The 19502-nt window shown below is 45.3% G+C and overlaps 1 protein-coding gene across 2 annotated transcripts in view; it reads left to right on the top strand.

Moving 5' to 3' along the window:
- eipr1 (EARP complex and GARP complex interacting protein 1) overlaps positions 1-15883 on the top strand; it is a 68648-nt gene extending 52765 nt beyond the window's left edge. For both annotated transcript variants that reach the window (XM_041855391.2, XM_041855392.2), the window contains 3 exons: positions 11549-11716; positions 14327-14494; positions 15328-15883. In XM_041855391.2, the coding sequence (XP_041711325.1) occupies positions 11549-11716; positions 14327-14494; positions 15328-15502 (511 nt within the window). In that variant the 3' untranslated portion in view covers positions 15503-15883. The remainder of the gene's footprint in view (positions 1-11548; positions 11717-14326; positions 14495-15327) is intronic.
- The last annotated feature ends 3619 nt before the right edge of the window (positions 15884-19502 follow it).

Consider the following 19502-nt stretch of genomic DNA (forward strand, 5'->3'; position numbering starts at 1 on the left):
TGCCGGGCCTGCCTCCGCAGAAACGCAGTACAGTGCTGCAGTCAAACTGGCCTCTCTAGCTCTCTGTACTGTACACTAGCATACAACACTGTGTGTGTGTCTGCATGCCTTAGTGAGTGTGTATATAGTATGTTTTACATTCAGTTTAATATTGTTGTGTATAACTTGCTTACCAACCACACTATCCCTTTACTTGGTCTTTAAACCTGAAATGTTTTGAATAAAGTGTTTTATTCCCTGTATCCAGGCCTGTGTTGGAGAGAAGGTAGAGTAGAGACTAGCAGTAGTGTGATTGCTAGTGCTATTTACTCCATCACACTGTGGTTTGAGAAGAGACTCACTGCAGGGACTGAAACAGTCACACTGGCATCAGACAACAGTGGGAAACAGGACAGGTCAGGACAGGACAGCCATCTCACCCAGACAGAAATACAGACACTACAGCCCACTGGTGCTGCTCACATCTAAACCAGAATGATTTGCCCTTTTTTGTATGATTTTGCCTATTGTATTTTGGTTATGTAGCAGGATGTGATAGAAAAAGTGAATTTCCCTCAGCCCTCGGCAGTTGGATATTAACAGTTTATCAAAGGTGTTGTCGACTGTGAGCGACGTGTTTGTTAAGCCTATTTGACATTAACCTCCTGAACTTTGTCTGTCAAATCAATCATCCATGACCTTTTCATCTGATGCTGCCCCCAGGATGGCTAGGATGGTGCAGCGTTCACAATATTACTGGAGCACCTCAGCCATGCTTGGATGCATGGGAAATATTCTACCTCTCCACTAAATAGACTATGGGTTTATTTAGAAATTGGCAATGCTCTCTTTCTCACTATTTGTCCTATATTAACACAGTAACATTAGTAACACTTTGTTGCTCTGAGACTTTTAAGCCTCAACCATTGCTTTATATTAATGTCCATAAAGATATATCTCAATCAACCATTTAAATGTTTTACATTTTAGTCATTTTAGCAGACGCTCTTATCCAGAGCGACTTACAGTTAGTGAGTGCATACATTTTCATACTTTTCTCATACTTTTTTCAACCCACACGATTGATGTGATGATCCCTAACTTTTATGCATGGACTGTCACTCCTTCCCTACCAACCGCTCACAATGCTGGGCTTTAATTTTGATAAGCAATTAAATGATTTATCTCCTTCTTTTTTCTCCCCCACTGCAGTTGTCATAGAAACAGAGACCTGTGGTGATAGCGTGAGAGATCCAGTCTATCCCCTTAGCAAAGCGATTTATCACCCATACTGAGGTTAGAGGGGGCTGTGTGTGTGTGTGTGTGTGTGTGTATGAATGACATTTTAATGAAATACATTTTATTTTTGTGTCAAATCGCCAATTGGCAACCCATCCCTTATGGGATTAATTGATACATAAACAAACATTACAATAATTCACAGCGGTAATTCAGTGACAATTCTTCTTCCAGTGTTCTCTGCAGTGTGCATCGCACGTGTGTGTGTGTGTGTGTGTGTGTGTGTGTGTACTGTAACGGAAAACTGTAATTTATACGGTCATTTTAGGTATTGTCAACAATAAAAAAAAAACTCAGAAATATTTTACTGCAGCATACTATAAGTTATGGTGCATTGTGGGAAAATTGCTGTATTTCAAACTGTAATTCCACCCCATAGAATACAGTACCATACCTTATCTTTGGAGCGGCAAAAACCTTTTAAGCACTAGTGGGTGCATGTTATTGTTGTGTCTGGCTAATTAACATATTTTGAGGCGTGCCTTGAAAGAGGCTATATTTGTTGCACAGGCTAGATTGCTGTACCAATTTAACTATTATGTGGTAATAGTGCCCCATTAATTTCAAATGAATAGGGGACAGATTGAATTGGCAGCTAGTCTTAAATGGTTGAGCATTTTGCCAAGTCCTTTTGATCTGTTTTGCTCTGTAGTCGCTGCCAGTTTGGAAGCCTTTGTTAAAGTGGAACTGACAGCAGTTTAACTACTTTGCAGATATGGAACAAACAGACAATCATAATATCAGTCTAGAATATAAAATTCCCAGTTTATGCTACAAAACCAACTTCATAAGAGGTTTTAAAAATAGGTTCTATTTGCCTCAACATTCCATGACATACACAAAGGCATTGTTGTCAGAATAGATGGAGTTCAATGCATGATTAATATAATTCACCAATACATTTATTGGTAGTCCTAAAAATATTGCTATCAGGTTGTAAATCACAGCTGGCCTGGTAAATTTTTTGCTGCCTCCATTCGGGATGCACTGTTTCAGTTTCAATGGCTCAATATTTTGGACAAAAATGGACAAATGTAACTAAGGCTGGGAATGTCAATACAATCAAACTAGCAAGGGCAATGATCACAAGTCAATCATAACGAGGCTAATAGGCTAACGTATCTATTTATGTAGCAAGCTAAAAACACAGAGTCTAACGTTAGCTAGATAAATAGCTAGCAAGCTACTGTAGCTAGCTAGCTACCTGCTGGGAGGATGTCATGTCATGTCATTGGAGGAGTGGGTGAGTGACTGACTTTTTCCCAGCATATCGTTTTTCGGTGGCTATACTGTACACCGCTAAAGATGCAGGTGTCATTTGGTTAGCTAGCAAAAACTTGAACGACTGTTATCCAGTTACAGTGCATTCGGAAAGTATTCAGACCCCTTGACTTTTTCCACATTTTGTTACGTTACAGCCTTGTTCTAAAATGAAGTCACCACTGCCTCAGCATATATTTCTTCATCCATCCATCCTTTCTTCCTTCATCCTCTGTAATTTATTCTGTTCATCTTTCTTTTTCTAATTAAGCTAGTGACACCATCAATATTGTGTTGCAACTATAACCAATAGCCTAACAAATGAACAACTAAAAAAAGTACAAATACTTAACTTGATTGTCTATATCAAATTTCAAAATCAACACACATAGCCATAGCCAACACACCATCTATCTATTTTCCTTCCTCCAATAACCCTGTTTCATTTATTTATCCTATTTCTTAATTACCTTCATTCACCCTTCCTTTCTTCCTTCATCCTGTCTGTTCTTACTTCTGTCTTTTCAACCTAATCAAAGCTCCAAACACATGTTTCCTGTGGTCATTTGCAGAGACAAACAGCTGGCAGACTTTTTCCATGTCTATTTCATCCAGTCTGTTCCAATGAATGTGACAGACTGCCACATGGTTCAAGCAGTTTTGCACCATTGCACTTCTGAGCCAGGTCTCTAGCCTTCTTAGACCACTGAAACTCCTCTCGGCTTCAGTAGAGGATGCAGGGACAACTATTAGTATTCAAATTAGGGCTTCTACCTGGTCAAAGGAGACATTGGACCTCAGGCAGCTGATTCCTGAGAACAGATGCAGCTTCTGTACTTGTTTTGCACTGGTATTGCATCTTGAACATGGCCAGCTGCACCTCAAGTGATCTCATGTTCAACTATGGATACTGTTCCACCACTGCAGCATCCATCTCCCCAGAGAGAATAACTTCCTCCAGCTTAGCCAGAGTTTCCAGGCCACCCTGTTTGAACGTCTCCGTTAGCTGCACATCAACTGTGTCGAGCACACTGAAGAACTCAGCCCTGTAGAAATCCTCTGGGGATGTGAGTGAGTATGAAGCAGCATTGCCAGTGAAGCACTTTGGTGGATTACGGATGTGGGGCATCTGAATGGGCTGGATTTTGATCTTGGCAATCAACTCTGTCCCTCTGCTGTAGATCTGTTGAAATTGGACCTCTGATCTCTTTGCCTTCAGTGTGGTCTTAACACAGTCCACTGCAGCGAGCATCCCAGCGACTGTCTCTGTTCGCTTTTGTAAGGTGCGATTGAGGCACTCCAACTCTTCCATTACCTCAGAGGCTAAAATGAGTCCTAGGACTGTGGTCCCCTTCTTAGACCTCTCCAGCAACCCCCTTTCTTTTGTTACTGTGTCTGATGAATAAGATGTGCTCATTTCCTCCAGGCTGAATAGCACCGACTCGTACTGACCCAACAAATAGCTCAGTGCTGGAGTCCTAACAGTCCACCTTGTTGGACACAGGGGCTTTAGGCTTGTGAATTACCCACGCTCAGATGTCGCTATTTCCTTTAATATGGTTTTGTATTTGCCTGACTGGTTGTACAGGCAGCCCAGCTTGTGGAGCCACTTCAGTGCAGCACATGTCACAGAGGAAGATTTGCAGGCAGCCTGGGTGACTAGATTGACACTGTGAGGGCTACAATGCACATACAGAGCCAGTGGCTGAACTGCTCTCAGCCTAAATCAAATCAAATTTGATTGGCCACATGCGCCGAATACAACAGGTGTAGACATTACAGTGAAATGCTTACTTACAGCCCTTAACCAACAATGCATTTATTTTTTAATAAAAAAGTAAAATAAAACAACAAAAAAGTGTTGAGAAGAAAATAGTTAAAATAAATTTAAAAATTAAAATAAAATAACAGTAGGGAGGCTATATATACAGGGGGGTACCGGTGCAGAGTCAATGTGCGGGAGCACCGGCTAGTTGAGGTAGTTGAGGTAATATGTACATGTGGGTAGAGTTAAAGTGATTATGCATAAATAATTAACAGAGTAGCAGCAGCGTAAAAAGATGGGGTGGGGGGGGGGCAGTGCAAATAGTCTGGGTAGCCATGATTAGCTGTTCAGGAGTCTTATGGCTTGGGGTAGAAGCTGTTGAGAAGTCTTTTGGACCTAGACTTGGCACTCCGGTACCACTTGGCATGCGGTAGCAGAGAGGACAGTCTATGACTAGGGTGGCTGGAGTCTTTGACAATTTTGAGGGCCTTCCTCTGACACCGCCTGTTATAGAGGTCCTGGATGGCAGGAAGCTTGGCCCCAGTGATGTACTGGGCCGTACGCACTACCCTCTGTAGTGCCTTGCGGTCGGAGGCCAAGCAGTTGCCATACCAGGCGGTGATGCAACCAGTCAGGATGCTCTCGATGGTGCAGCTGTAGAATATTTTGAGGATCTGAGGACCCATGCCAAATCTTTTCAGTCTCCTGAGGGGGAATAGGCTTTGTCGTGCCCTCTTCACGACTGTCTTGGTGTGTTTGGACCATGATAGTTCGTTGGTGATGTGGACACCAAGGAACTTGAAGCTCTCAACCTGTTCCACTACAGCCCGTCGATGAGAATGGGGGCATGCTCAGTCCACTTTTTTTTCCTGTAGTCCACAATCATCTCCTTTGTCTCCCTAGCCTGTGTTCCTTTGATTTTCCCCAACATGTTCGCCGCACCATCATATGTTTACCCACGCAGACCTGAAAGAGGCAAATTTAGGCGGAGTAGCACATCTGTCGCTATTACCTCCCGAGTGACGCAGTGGTCTAAGGCACTGCATCACAGTGCTAGCTGTGCCACTAGAGATCCTGGTTTGAATCCAGGCTCTGTCGTAGCTGGCCGCGACCGGGAGACCCAAGGGGCGGCGCACAATTGGCCCAGGGTAGGGGAGGGAATGGCCAGAAGGGATGTAGCTCAGTTGGTAGAGCATGGCGTTTGCAACGCCAAGGTTGTGGGTTCGATTCCCACGGGTCAATATGAAAAATAAAAAAATAATGTATGCACTCACTAACTGTAAGTCGCTCTGGATAAGAGCGTCTGCTAAATGACTAAAATGTAAAATGTAAATCTGTGGCAACTTCTGCCAGGTTCTCTCCAGTTGTGAGGGAGACTTCATAAAAACCTACAAAGTCCTCAAGAGGCACCAGATCATGAACCACGTAACACATACAGAACGACTATTGTTCTATTCCCCCGACATCTTGTGTACCATCAATAATTATGTAGTACTGGAGCAGTGGTAGATTGTGGATTCTCTTTGTGATGTCTCTCACAATGATGTTGGCCAATATGCTCAAGATTTCATTTTGGATTTGTGAGCTTGTATAATCCTGACTTGCGTTTTAGCCATGTAGTGAGTACAGGACCATCTTCAGCTCTAGCTTTCAGTAACTGGTACAGATTACCTTCGATAGCTTCATAGCCCCTGAGAGCTGATCCCTGACGTGCTAGAAGATGGACAGAACCCACTACTTTCCTAAGGCAAGACCTTGCTTCATTCTGCTTTACAGCTCTTACTTTAGAAAGTTGGGTAGCCACTGGCTATGATTGGTGACAGTGAGTGGTAAGGGCAACCTTGTGTGCATGGCTGCATGCATGTGAAAACTTTTTCCAGTTTCGGAATCCAGAGTGCACAAATGCAGAATCTGCATTTTTTGCAAGAGGATAGATGGGGGGCAATCAGTTCACATATGGTGTCCAGGGCACAGCTCAGGGCTGAGGGGGGTCTGTAGCAAGCGGCAACAGTGAGAGACTTATTTCTGGAAAGGTGGATCTTTAGAAGTAGAAGCTCAAACTGTTTGGGCACAGACCTGGATAGTACGATAGAGCTCTGCAGGCTATCTCTACAGTAGATTGCAACCCCACCCCTTTTGGCAGTTCTATCGAGACGGAAAATGTTGTAGTTGGGGATGGACATTTCTGAATTTTTGGTGGCCTGGATTCAGACACTGCTAGGACATCAGGGTTGGCGGAGTGTGCTAACGCAGTGAATAACTCAAACTTAGGGAGGAGGCTTCGGAGGTTAACATGCAAGAAACCAATGCTTTTACGGTTACAGAAGTCAACAAATGATAACGCCTGGGGAGTAGGAGTGATACTGGGGGCTACAGGGCCTGCGTTAACCTCTACATCACCAGAGGAACAGAGGCGGAGTAGAATAAGGATACGGCTAAAGGCTTTAAGTACTGGTCTTCTAGTGCGTTGGGTACAGAGAAAAAAAGGGGCAGGTTTCCGGGCGTTGTAGAATAGATTCAGGGCATTATGTACAGAAAAGGATATGGAAGGATATGAGTACAGTGGAGGTAAACCTAAGCGTTGGGTAACGATGAAAGAGATAGGATCACTGGAGGCACCGATTGAGTCGGTCTCCGCGTGTATGGGGGGTGGGACAAAGGAGCTATCTATGGCAGGTTGAGCTGGGCTGGGGGTTCTACAGTGAAATAGTACAATAAGAAATAACCGAAACAGCAATAAGCAAGGCATATTGACATGGGAGAGAGGCATAAAGTAATCACGGGTGTTATTCGAGAGAGCTAAGACAACAGCTGGTAATGGCGACAAAGTTTGGGCTGAGGCTAAACATAAACAGGATGCGGTACCGTATAAAGGAACAGTCCAGCAGGCAACAGCTGTATAGCTGAGTTATCATAAGGTCCGGTGAACAGCAATAGGAGAGTTCGGAGGTAGTTCGGGGGCTGCTATAACACTAGCGAGCAAGAGGCCACGGCTAGCGTGTGCTAGCGGGCCGGGATCTAGCAGATGGATCTTCGTGGTCGACGTCGTAACGGGAAACCTGTTGTAATCGCATCAGACGATTTTGTCGGCAGACCAGTCGTGTTGGATCGGCGGGGCTCCGTGTCAACACTAGGAGGTCCCGTCCGGTTGACAGAGAGGTAGATAGCCGGGAGAAGGGCCTGGCTCGCGGCTAGCTCGAGGCTGATTAGCCAACAACAACGTCCATTTGATTGCAGCTATCTAGCTACGATTATCCAGTGTTAAAGGTCCAGTGAATTAGTGATTCCGGCAGAAAAAACGATATGTTCTGGGTTGATAACGCGCTGTGCAGACAGTGCAGACTGGGCAGTCAGTGCGATAATAGTCCAGGCTAAAGCTGGCTGGTAGGTAGGTAGTGTAGGCCACGGACAATGGTGAGAAACCGCTAGCGGTGGCTAATGGCAAGTAGCTAGTTAGCTGGCTACTCCCGTCCGGTAGACAGAGAGGTAGATAGCCGGGATATGGGCCTGGCTCAAGGCTAACTGGTGCTTGCTTCAGGGGCAGTGGTGATTAGCCAAACAGCAACATCCAATTCGGTTGCGGCTAGCTAGTTGCGATCCGGTGTTAATGTCCAGTGATTCAGTTATTCCGGCAGAAAATCCGATTTTCTGGGTGAAAACCGCTAACGGTGGCTAATAGCAAGTAGCTAGTTAGCTGGCTAGCTGGTATCAACTGGAGATTCTAGATAAAAGGTAATGCCCGACTGAAGTTTGCCAATGAACATCTGAATGATTCAGAGGAGAACTGGGTGAAATTGTTGTGGTCAGATGAGACCAAAATAGAGCTCTTTGGCATCAACTCAACTTGCCATCTTTGGAGGAGGAGGAATGCTGCCTATGACCCCAAGAACACCATCCCCACCGTCAAACATGGAGGTGGAAACATTATGCTTTGGGGGTGTTTTTCTGCTAAGGGGACAGGACAACTTCACCGCATCAAAGGGACGATGGACGGGGCCATATACCGTCAAATTTTGGGTGAGAACCTCCTTCCCTCAGCCAGGACATTGAAAATGGGTCGTGGATGGGTATTCCAGCATGACAATGACCCAAAACACACGGCCAAGGCAACAAAGGAGTGGCTCAAGAAGAAGCACATTAAGGTCCTGGAGTGGCCTAGCCAGTCTCCAGACCTTAATCCCATAGAAAATCTGTGGAGGGAGCTGAAGGTTCGAGTTGCCAAACGTCAGCCTCGAAACCTTAATGACTTGGAGAAGATCTGCAAAGAGGAGTGGGACAAAATCCCTCCTGAGATGTGTGCAAACCTGGTGGCCAACTACAAGAAACGTCTGACCTCTGTGATTGCCAACAAGGGTTTTGCCACCAAGTACTAAGTCATGTTTTGCAGAGGGGTCAAATACTTATTTCCCTCATTAAAATGCAAATCAATATATAACCTTTTTGACATGCGTTTTTCTGGATTTTTTTGTTATTCTGTCTCTCACTGTTCAAATAAACCTACCATTAAAATTATAGACTGATCATTTCTTTGTCAGTGGGCAAACGTACAAAATCAGCAGGGGATCAAATACTTTTTTTCACTGTATATACTTTACAATCAAGTGATATTGTATGTTTAATTATTAGAAACTACTGAAAACAGTAAGGAGAATAGTTTAACTCACTGATACTGATCACATTATTATATTCACCTCTGCTCCGTAAGAGACTGGTCTTCCCTGGCTGCCTGACCCTGCTGGGACACCTGTCACCAACTGATCCTGCTAAGACATGATGGGCATAGTGTTGTGAACTGACTGTGCAACATGACAGTGAAGCCTGTATAGCTGTTTATTACTGTGTCAGTGTGAAAAGTAGGGAATTAGCTAGGGAAACTGACAGATCAAGAACGTTACATTGCTATACTGACTAATGAAAGCTCACATTGCGCTGCAAAAACGTCAGAATATCGGTCTTCAATCGTTTGGCCACTGGTTTCATCTCGTTTGATTCAGGTCTAGTGTGATTGAGGCAAAAATAATACTTTTGGCTAGCTCTCTCACGCTGGTACATCAACTGGCGAAAGCTAGCCAAATTAATTTCCTTCTGTTGAAACGGGACAAAACAAAGGTTACAAAACAACATTTCCATACACACAACAGCTGTTCGATAGCAATATGAGGAGCCTATTATTATAGCACTATCTGACAGATAGCTAGAGGCTAGAGCTGAACTGGCTAAATTCATTCACCTCAGTTGAGAGGGGATGAAACATTAGCTAACATCAGTCAACTAAAGAGTAGCCAGTATCTGCACTGCTTGCTTTTACAACTCAGAGAAAGAGCGCAACACATACACACCGTCAGCAGCTGCCTCTGTTCAACTGTCCCTTGCCAGTTATAAGCAGGCCTTTCAGAAGCATTGCCTTCACACAGCCTGTCCAAATGCTCTGTGATGGTGTCCGTGCAGTCCTAAATCTAGCCAGCTGACGCAGCCAAACAGCCTACCCGACCACTCTGCTCTGAGGCGTCCGCATGGTCCTAACGCACACCGATGCTGCTTTTTTGTATCACAGTGCAATGACAAAACCGGGGTGACATAAATGCAATTTCAGAATGTGGGGGTGACATGACACCCCCCCATCCCCAGTGAAAGTTGTGCCCCTGTGTACTGTAATATTAAATACAGAAATTTACTTGCCACAAAGCTGCCTGTAAATGACTGTCAAATTCATAGTAACCCCTTTACAGTGTGTGTGTGTGTGTGTGTGTGTGTACGTGTGTGTGTTTGCGTGCGTTCGTGGGCCTGTGCCTGTGTGTAATAGCCTGTTCTGGCCCTCACTGACGTAAGGGAGGATGAGTTTCGATTTGGTTTCACTGTGTCCCCAGGCTTAGGCTAGGAAGGCATATAATCCTTAATACTTTGTCAGGAGGGTTCCAGCCAGGCTTTGCTCAGGATCCCCATTTAATATTTGCTGGGTAGAGGGAGTGGAGCAGGGTGCTCAGAAGCATTCTGGAAGCACCGAAACTAACCCAATTTCCTGCTCCATTTCCCCCGCACGTCCTATTCCATGGAGGGCAGAGTTTACGACACAGACACACACACACACATACACACTGTTACACCCCTGGTCAGAGGTCATGCCGAGTCAGTCAATGGTGGGCAGATTGTGCACTCGACAGCAAAGTGACTCCACACACACACACACACACACACACACACACACTCAAGTCATTTTAAAATTCACAAGATTAAAGAGTGTTGACATTTTTTTTGGTGAGAGGAAGGGAGCTGCTGCCAGTGTCTGGTCCCTCTGTGAAGTCCCAGTCTGGTCTCATCCAGTTTGCTGAGGTCCAGTGGCAGAACCTTACAAACCATATAGTCATAGAGCCATACAGACTGTCATCCTGATCTCATTGAATCCCCTCAGGTTATTTTATTTTCCCTCCCTTTTAATGAGATTTTTAATTAGCATGTTATTTGCATAATGAGATCAGCAGGGTAGATGGTGTCTGGTGGAGCAGAGAACACTGGGTCTAACACTGTTCCATAGACCGCCCTGGATCCTCTTCAGTCATCACAGCAGGAGAGGGAGGGAAAATTAGAGGAGGGGTGGAGGGAGGATGAGAGGTAGGCAGGACTGGAGAAGGGGAGGAGAGGACAGAAGAGGAGATGAGAGGAAGGGTACGGGGTCCTGTTGAGAAATAGAGAAGAGAGAAGGTTTACAACATAAACAGCATCTGAAGCAGAAAAGTCTCTCCTCTCTTCTCTGCTCTTTCAGTTCTTTCTTCATGCCTTAGCACTTACCTCTCCCCAGCAGGGAGGAGCAGGATCAGGAAGCCAAGGCCGTGTGTGGTTATGACTCCTGGCTTTATTACACATCAGGCTTTTATAGGACAGGAAATACAGTCTTGCCTTCACCTACTGTACAGTACCACTACAGGCTTCTCTCCCTGATTTATGTCATCAGGGTTGCTGTGGTGTTCACTCTCTCTATCTCTCTTACGCATCATTCCCCTTTTCTCACCCTTCTCCTCACCCTCATCTCTCTCTCTCTCTCTCTCTCTCTCTCTCTCTCTCTCTCTCTCTCTCTCTCTCTCTCTCTCTCTCTCTCTCTCTCTCTCTCTCTCTCTCTCTCTCTCTCTCTCTCTCTCTCTCTCTCTCTCTCTCTCTCTCTCTCTCTCTCTCTCTCTCTCTCTCTCTCTCTCTCTCTCTCTCTCTCATTCCCTCTCTCCTCCCCCTCATCCCTTTCTCTCTCTTTCCCAGTCAGATCTACTGTATAGAGAATGCTCATGGGCAGCTGGTTCGAGACCTGGACTTCAATCCCAACAAACAGTACTACCTGGCCAGCTGTGGGGACGACTGCAAGGTCAAATTTTGGGATGTGAGAAACATCAACGAGCCAGTCAAGAGCCTGGAGGAGCACTCTCACTGGTGGGCACCTGTCACACACTGTAGACACACACACACACACACACACACACACACACACACACACACACACACACACACACACACGGACATGCACATACACTCACACACAGCATATACAGTGTCTTTGGAAAGTATTCAGACCCCTTGACTTTTTCCACATTTTATTACGTTACAGCCTTATTCTAAAATTGATTAAATTGTTTTTTTCCCTCATTCATCTACAGACAATAGCCCATAATGACAAATCAAAAACATGTTTTTGGACATTTTTGCGAATTTATATTTAAAAAATAAAATAACTTAAATATCACATTTACATAAGTATTCAGACCCTTTACTCAGTACTTTGTTGAAGCAATTACAGCATCGATTCTTCTTGGGTATGACACTACAAGCTTGGCACACCTGTATTTGGGGAGTTACTCCCATTCTTCTCTGCAGATCCTCTCAAGCTCTGTCAGGTTGGATGGGGAGCGTTGCTGCACAGCTATTTTCAGGTCTCTCCAGAGATGTTAAATCGGGTTCAAGTCCAGGCTCTGGCTGGGCCACTCAAGGACATTCAGAGACTTGTCCCGAAGCCACTCCTGCTTTGTCTTGGCTGTGTGCTTAGGGTCGTTGTCCTGTTGGAAGGTGAAACTTTGCCCCAGTCTGAGATCCTGAGCGCTCTGGAGCAGGTTTTCATCAAGGATCCATCTGTACTTTTCTCTGTTAATCTTTGCCTCGATCCTGACTAGTCTCCCAGTCCGTACAGCATGATGCTGCCACCACCATGCTTCACCATAGGGATGGTTCCAGGTTTCCTCCAGGTTTCTGCTTGGCATTCAGGCCAAAGAGTTCCATTTTGGTTTCATCAGACCAGAGAATCTTGTTTATCATGGTCTGAGAGTCCAAGTGGGCTGTCATGTGCCTTTTACTGAGGAGTGGCTTCCGTCTGACCACTCTACCATGCAGGCCTGATTGGTGGAGTACTGCAGAGATGGTTGTCCTTCTGGAAGGTTCTCCCATCTCCACAGAGGAACTCTAGAGCTCTGTCAGAGTGACCATCAGGTTTTTGGTCACCTCCCTGACCAAGGTCCTTCTCATGTCCAATCAATTGAATTTACCACAGGTGGACTCCAATCAAGTTGTAGAAACATCTCAAGGATGATCAATGGAACCAGGATGCGCCTGAGCTCAATTTCGAGTCTCATAGCAAAGGGTCTGAATACTTAAGTAAAAACGTATTTTTTTAATTATTATTTTTATACATTTGGAAAACTTTCTAAAAACCTGTTTTCGCTTTGTCATTATGGGGTATTTTTTATCCATTTTACAATAAGGCTGTAATGTAACAAAATGTGGAAAAATACAAGGGGTCTGAATACTTTCCGAAGGCACTGTATACCATTGCAATTATAGCCTCAAACCCCCTCTTTACACAACCAACAGAACATGAACAACATTCCTACCAATTAGCATCATTTTGCTGAACAGTCATATTCCACTGATGTATGTGTGCTTTTAGCTTATTGTATACTGACCCTGTCACAATGTATGTGTTGTTATGACGAGAAGTTTGTTGCTGCTACAAACATACATTCTGAGATGGTTAAGTACATTGCACTGCCGTGTTCCGGTGCGGGTTACTGTAGCTATTCTGTGATGAGCTGCAGTGCTCAGGGCTATGTAAGTAGCTGGACACAGTGCACTGCAGTATTCAGGCGTATGTGTGTGTGTGTGTGTGTGTGTGTGTGTGTGTGTGTGTGTGTAGAGACACGCTCTGTCTCTCTTTCTCTCTCTGGTGTGAGCTGAATAGATAATGACTCTGTCTGAGAGCCAAACCATGCTGTGGAGAAGTTTGTTGCTGCTACAATCATACATTCTGAGATGGTTAAGTACATTGCATTACCGTATACACACACATCCATCCTACACCCCCCCACCCCCCAAAAAAAAATTATAAATAAAAAACACACACACACACACACATACATACTGTACATGCATACAGTGGACTGGCCAAATGTATCCAGAACAGTGTAGATGTGAACCCATTCTGATAGTAGGCTCCAGTGTGTGATTTCTGAGCAGTGCTCTGAGGGACAATTTTTTCAGGAGGGAAGAGGATTACCCGAACACAGGGAAAGGGTGCGCTGAGCCTCATTTTATGTCAACAGCCCAGTTATCCTCCAAGCATTCTCTATGAGAGAGAGAGAGAGAGAGAGAGAGAGAGAGAGAGAGAGAGAGAGAGAGAGAGAGAGAGAGAGAGAGAGAGAGAGAGAGAGAGAGAGAGAGAGAGAGAGAGAGAGAGAGAGAGAGAGAGAACGAACATGGTGATTGGGAGAGAAGGACAGCAAGTGAAAGAAGTAAAAGAGAGTGCAGGAGAGAGATGGCGTAGGTGTTTACAAAATCATTACCTTTATTAGCTAACCATAATTACACAACACCTCACGGCAGTACAAACTAAGCAGCAGAGAAACAAAGCCCAGATCCATCTCAATTACCACACACGTACATGGACTGAGGAGCCAAAGGGATAAGCGACAAAAGGAAAGAGAGAATATATAGATGGATTAAAAACACCCATTCACTGATTCTCTTTGTGTGTGTGTGTGTGTGCCCACCACCCAGGGTGTGGAGCGTGCGCTACAACCACTCTCATGATCAGCTGCTGCTGACCGGCAGCAGTGACAGCAGGGTGATTCTGTCCAACATGGTGTCCATCTCCTCCGAGCCCTTCGGTCACCTGGTGGACGACGATGACCTCAGCGACGGAGAGGATAACCACCAGGACAAGAAGTATGGACACTAAGTCAAAACCTTTATGACATATCTGTCCACTCAGTCAAAGCTGTCAACACTGACCATTTTCTAACATATCTGTCCAGAACTGTCCCCCTCTTATAGCCATACTGTACCAATCTCAACCATAACTGTCCACTGTCATAATCTTTCATCAGATTTTCAATGCAACAGTTACTACTCTAGATTCAATTTGATCAGTTGAATCTAGAGTTGGTACTCTGATTCTAGTTCTCTGGTCTTGAACTTCACCTATTCTGTGCCAATGCCCTATTTTGTGATGGTTCCATTTCTGTGCCAAATAACTGTCACTACACATTGTGAATAGCATGCACACGCTCAGAAAAAAAGTTACCAAATTGTACTTAAAGGGGTACAAACACTTGTCACTGTAGTAGTTACGTCCATTGTACCATTAGTTATAAGTACATCATTGTCCTCTTGCAGTTTGTACCTTAAAAGAGCCAAACGGTGTTTGCCAAAAGTCTCCATCTGGCCACTCTACCATAAAGGCCTGATTGGTGGAGTGCTGCAGAGATGGTTGTCCTTCTGGAAGTTTCTCCCATCTCCACAGAGGAACTGTGGAAATAGTGAAGGGGTCTGAATACTTTCCGAATGCACTGTATATGGGGGATTGGAAATTATGCAGACAATTACGTTGATGGAAGCTACTATCTATCTGCAATATTTAAGCTGATCCACCCCCTCAAAATAAAAAAATAAGAACTCTTCCTATTCAACTCCGTATTCACACTTTCTTTGTGTGTGTGCATGTGCGTGAATTTGTGTGTGTGAATCTGTGTGTGTGTGTGCGTGCATGTGTGGTCTAGGAGTAAGGAGCCCCTGCAGGACAGTATCATCTCTACCTTTGAGGAGCATGAGGACAGTGTGTACGCAGTAGAGTGGTCCTCAGCAGACCCATGGCTCTTTGCCTCTCTCAGCTACGATGGCAGACTGGTCATCAACAGGGTCCCCCGCGCACTCAAATACCGTATCCTGCTCTAGACGGACCACACGCTGGACCGACGACTGGACTCATCACAGAGTGAAGGAGAGAGGGCGAGGTATGAGGAGTGATGGGGAGAGGGGGGAGCCGACCGTGTCCGACAGCCGTCAGGGGAGCCACACTCAGCAGACCCTGCACACACACTCTCTCTTTCTCTCTCTCTTTTTTCTCCCTCACTCACTCTCCCTCTCTCTCTCTCTCTCTCTCTCTCATTTTCTCTTTCTCTCCCTCTCCCATTCTACAAAATAATTGATTACGCTACACATTCCCCTTAATGATGCAGATGACTGTATGTTTGCTAGAACAGAGAAAATACAAAGACAAACTGCTATATATCTGTTCTGTATATTGTCAATTAAATGCTATTTATGTATGCTGGATTTAGTTTTTTTTTTATTGGTGAACAGTTACTTTACTAAGCTTTTGGGGATCTTCTGAAGGCTTTTCTCTTATTTGACTGGGAGCCCATAGCTAGTCTAGTCAGAGATAGATACCAATGGGGTTCCCTGCATGCCTCTATGGCAGCCTCACCCTGGGGAATGACTGGAGGTGTACCCAGGGCACTATGGTTCCTAGATGACAGGTTGAAGCCAAGAGGTAGCTAGGACAATCACCCCTCCCTCCCCAAACCCTCTCCCAATATTTTATTCTCTTCCTCCACCTCTCTCCTCACCAATACCCTTTCTCCTCTTCCTCATATATCATCCCCTCTGTCTCCCCCGTCCCTGTCTTCCTGTAAAGTGTGTGTTGACGTTGGTCTGTAGTGACAGTGGTAGCCTTCTTTAGAGCCACACACCACTGACAGCCTTTTTAATCGAGCTTGACTCTGCTCAGGGCTCATTCTCCAAGCAGAGCTCTATGGTGCCAGGGGAACCATGAGAGGCTGTGGGTCTTCATTAACCATGCACAGGTTGGCGCCCAGGGCTTGAATGCAGACTAACACCCTTCCCCTCCTCTGGAAGGCAGCTCACATCCACAACCCTCATTATAGCCCAGTGAATTATTGAAAAGGGGATTGGGGCGTGGGTCTAAAGTGGTTTAGAAGCTGAAAACATAATCTTCCCTCTATCTATTCTGTCTTTAATTTGAGATTGTGATGTTTGTAAGTTGTCACCCAATTAGATACGCACACACGCCGTGTCCCGGCGACACACACACACAGCCCTCTGTTTCCTCTTTTGACTAAGATGCTGGTGGTGTGACAAGCTTGCAGCCATGTGGTACATTGTGTGTGTGTGCATGTGCGAGTGTGTGTGTGAGTGCGTGTGTGTGCGTTCTCTGTGGATGCTGTTGACTGTGTGGAAGGTTGCATGCTAGAGACAGAAAAACACAAATATAGATGGGTAAAACATGGAGGGACAGAGAGTTGGATTGGCATTGATAGATGGATAACAGATAAATATTAGAATAATTAAACTACCTCCAACACAAATGCAGATATTTTTATGTTGTAACAAACATCTGAATATGTGCCTCCTGAGTCCTGATTGACACCTTCACCTGATCAGTATTCCTCATTTGCCTTCCTATTAATACATTCACAGTAATGCTACTCACTGTTTATTATCTATGCATAGTCTCTTTACTCCTACCTAAATGTACATATTACCTCAATTACCTCGACTAACCTGTACCCACACACATTGAGTACATTGAACAGCGCCGGAGAAGATGGTTTCTGTTTTACAGCCCTCTAACCATTTGTACTATTATGTGTGTTTTTCCGCGTTATTTGTAATTTATTTTGTACATAAAGTTTCTGCCATCGTCTCTTATAACCAAAAAGAGCTTCTAGATATCAGGACAGCGATTACTCACCTCGTATTGGACGAAGATTTTTTCTTCAACGAGGCGGCCGCGAAGGATATCATACAGACACCCGACAAGGCCCAAATCCCCGTCATTCGCGTGAGGAAGAGACGGAGATATCGTGGACGTAGATCGGGGTGCCTTGTAAGGATCCGACGGCGAGCGAGTAAACTGCCTCTTCCATCAATCCTATTAGCCAATCTTCAATCATTGGATAACAAATTGGATGACCTAAGATTACGGTTATCCTACCAACGGGACATTAAAAACTGTAATATCCTATGTTTCACCGAGTCGTGGCTGAACGACGACAATGATAACATACAGCTAGCGGGCTATACGCTACATCGGCAGGATAGAACGGCTGACTCCGGTAAGACAAGGGGTGGCGGTCTGTGTATATTTGTAAACAACAGCTGGTGCACAAAATCAAATACTAAGGAAGTCTCGAGGTTTTGCTCGCCTGAGGTAGAGTATCTTATGATAAGCTGTAGACCACACTATTTACCAAGAGAGTTTTCATCTATATTTTTCATAGCTGTCTATTTACCACCACAAACCAATGCTGGCATTAAGATTGCACTGAATGAGTTGTACAAGGACATAAATCAACAGGAAAACGCTCATCCAGATGCAGCGCTCCTAGTGGCCGGGGACTTTAATGCAGGGAAACTTAAATCCGTTCTACCTAATTTCTACCAGCATGTTAAATGTGCAACCAGAGGAAAAAAACTCTAGACCACCTTTACTCCACACACAGAGACGCATACAAAGCTCTCCCTCGCCCTCCATTTGGCAAATCTGACCATAACTCTATCCTCCTGATTCCTGCTTATAAGCAAAAACTAAAGCAGGAAGCACCAGTGACTCTGTTAATAAAAAAGTGGTCAGATGACGCAGATGCTAAGCTACAGGACTGTTTTGCTAGCACAGACTGGAACATGTTCCGGGGATTCTTCAGACAGCATTGAGGAGTACACCACATCAGTCACTGGCTTCATCAATAAGTGCATCGATGATGTCGTCCCCACAGTGACCGTACGTACATACCCCAACCAGAAGCCATGGATTACAGGAAACATCCGCACTGAGCTAAAGGGTAGAGCTGCCGCTTTCAAGGAACGGGACTCTAACCCGGACGCTTATAAGAAATCCCGCTATGCCCTCCGACGAACCATCAAACAGGCAAAGAGTCAATACAGGGCTAAGATTGAATCGTACTACACTGGCTCTGACGCTCGCCGGATGTGTTTGGTAGGCTTGTGTCACAGGGCTTGAAAACTATTACAGACTACAAAGGGAAGCACAGCCGCGAGCTGCCCAGTGACACAAGCCTACCAAACGAGCTAAACCACTTCTATGCTCGCTTCGAGGCAAGCAACACTGAAGCATGCATGAGAGCACCAGCTGTTCCGGATGACTATGTGATCACGCTCTCCGTAGCCGATGTGAGTAAGACTTTTAAGCAGGTCAACATTCACAAGGCCGCAGGGCCAGACGGATTACCAGGACGTGTACTCCGAGCATGTGCTGACCAACTGGCAAGTGTCTTCACTGACATTTTCAACATGAGTCTGAGTCTGTTATACCAACATGTTTCAAGCAGACCACCATAGTCCCCGTGCCCAAGGACTCTAAGATAACCTGCCTAAATGACTATCGACCCGTAGCACTCACGTCTGTAGCCATGAAGTGCTTTGAAAGGCTGGTCATGGCTCACATCAACAGCATTATCCCAGAAACCCTAGACCCACTCCAATTTGCATACCGCCCCAACAGATCCACAGATGATGCAATCTCTATTGCACTCCACACTGCCCTTTCCCACCTGGACAAGAGGAACACCTACGTGAGAATGCTATTCATTGACTACAGCTCAGCATTCAACACCATAGTGCCCTCTAAGCTCATCACTAAGCTAAGGATCCTGGGACTAAACACCTCCCTCTGCAACTGGATCCTGGACTTCCTGACGGGCCGCCCCCAGGTGGTAAGGGTAGGTAACAACACATCTGCCACACTGATCCTCAACACGGGGGGCCCCTCAGGGGTGCGTGCTCAGTCCCCTCCTGTACTCTCTGTTCACCCATGACTGCATGGCCAGGCACGACTCCAACACCATCATTAAGTTTGCCGACGACACAACAGTGGTAGGCCTGATCACCGACAACGATGAGACAGCCTATAGGG

This window comes from Coregonus clupeaformis, chromosome 29 (assembly GCF_020615455.1).
Source record: "Coregonus clupeaformis isolate EN_2021a chromosome 29, ASM2061545v1, whole genome shotgun sequence".
Lineage (NCBI taxonomy): Eukaryota > Metazoa > Chordata > Actinopteri > Salmoniformes > Salmonidae > Coregonus > Coregonus clupeaformis.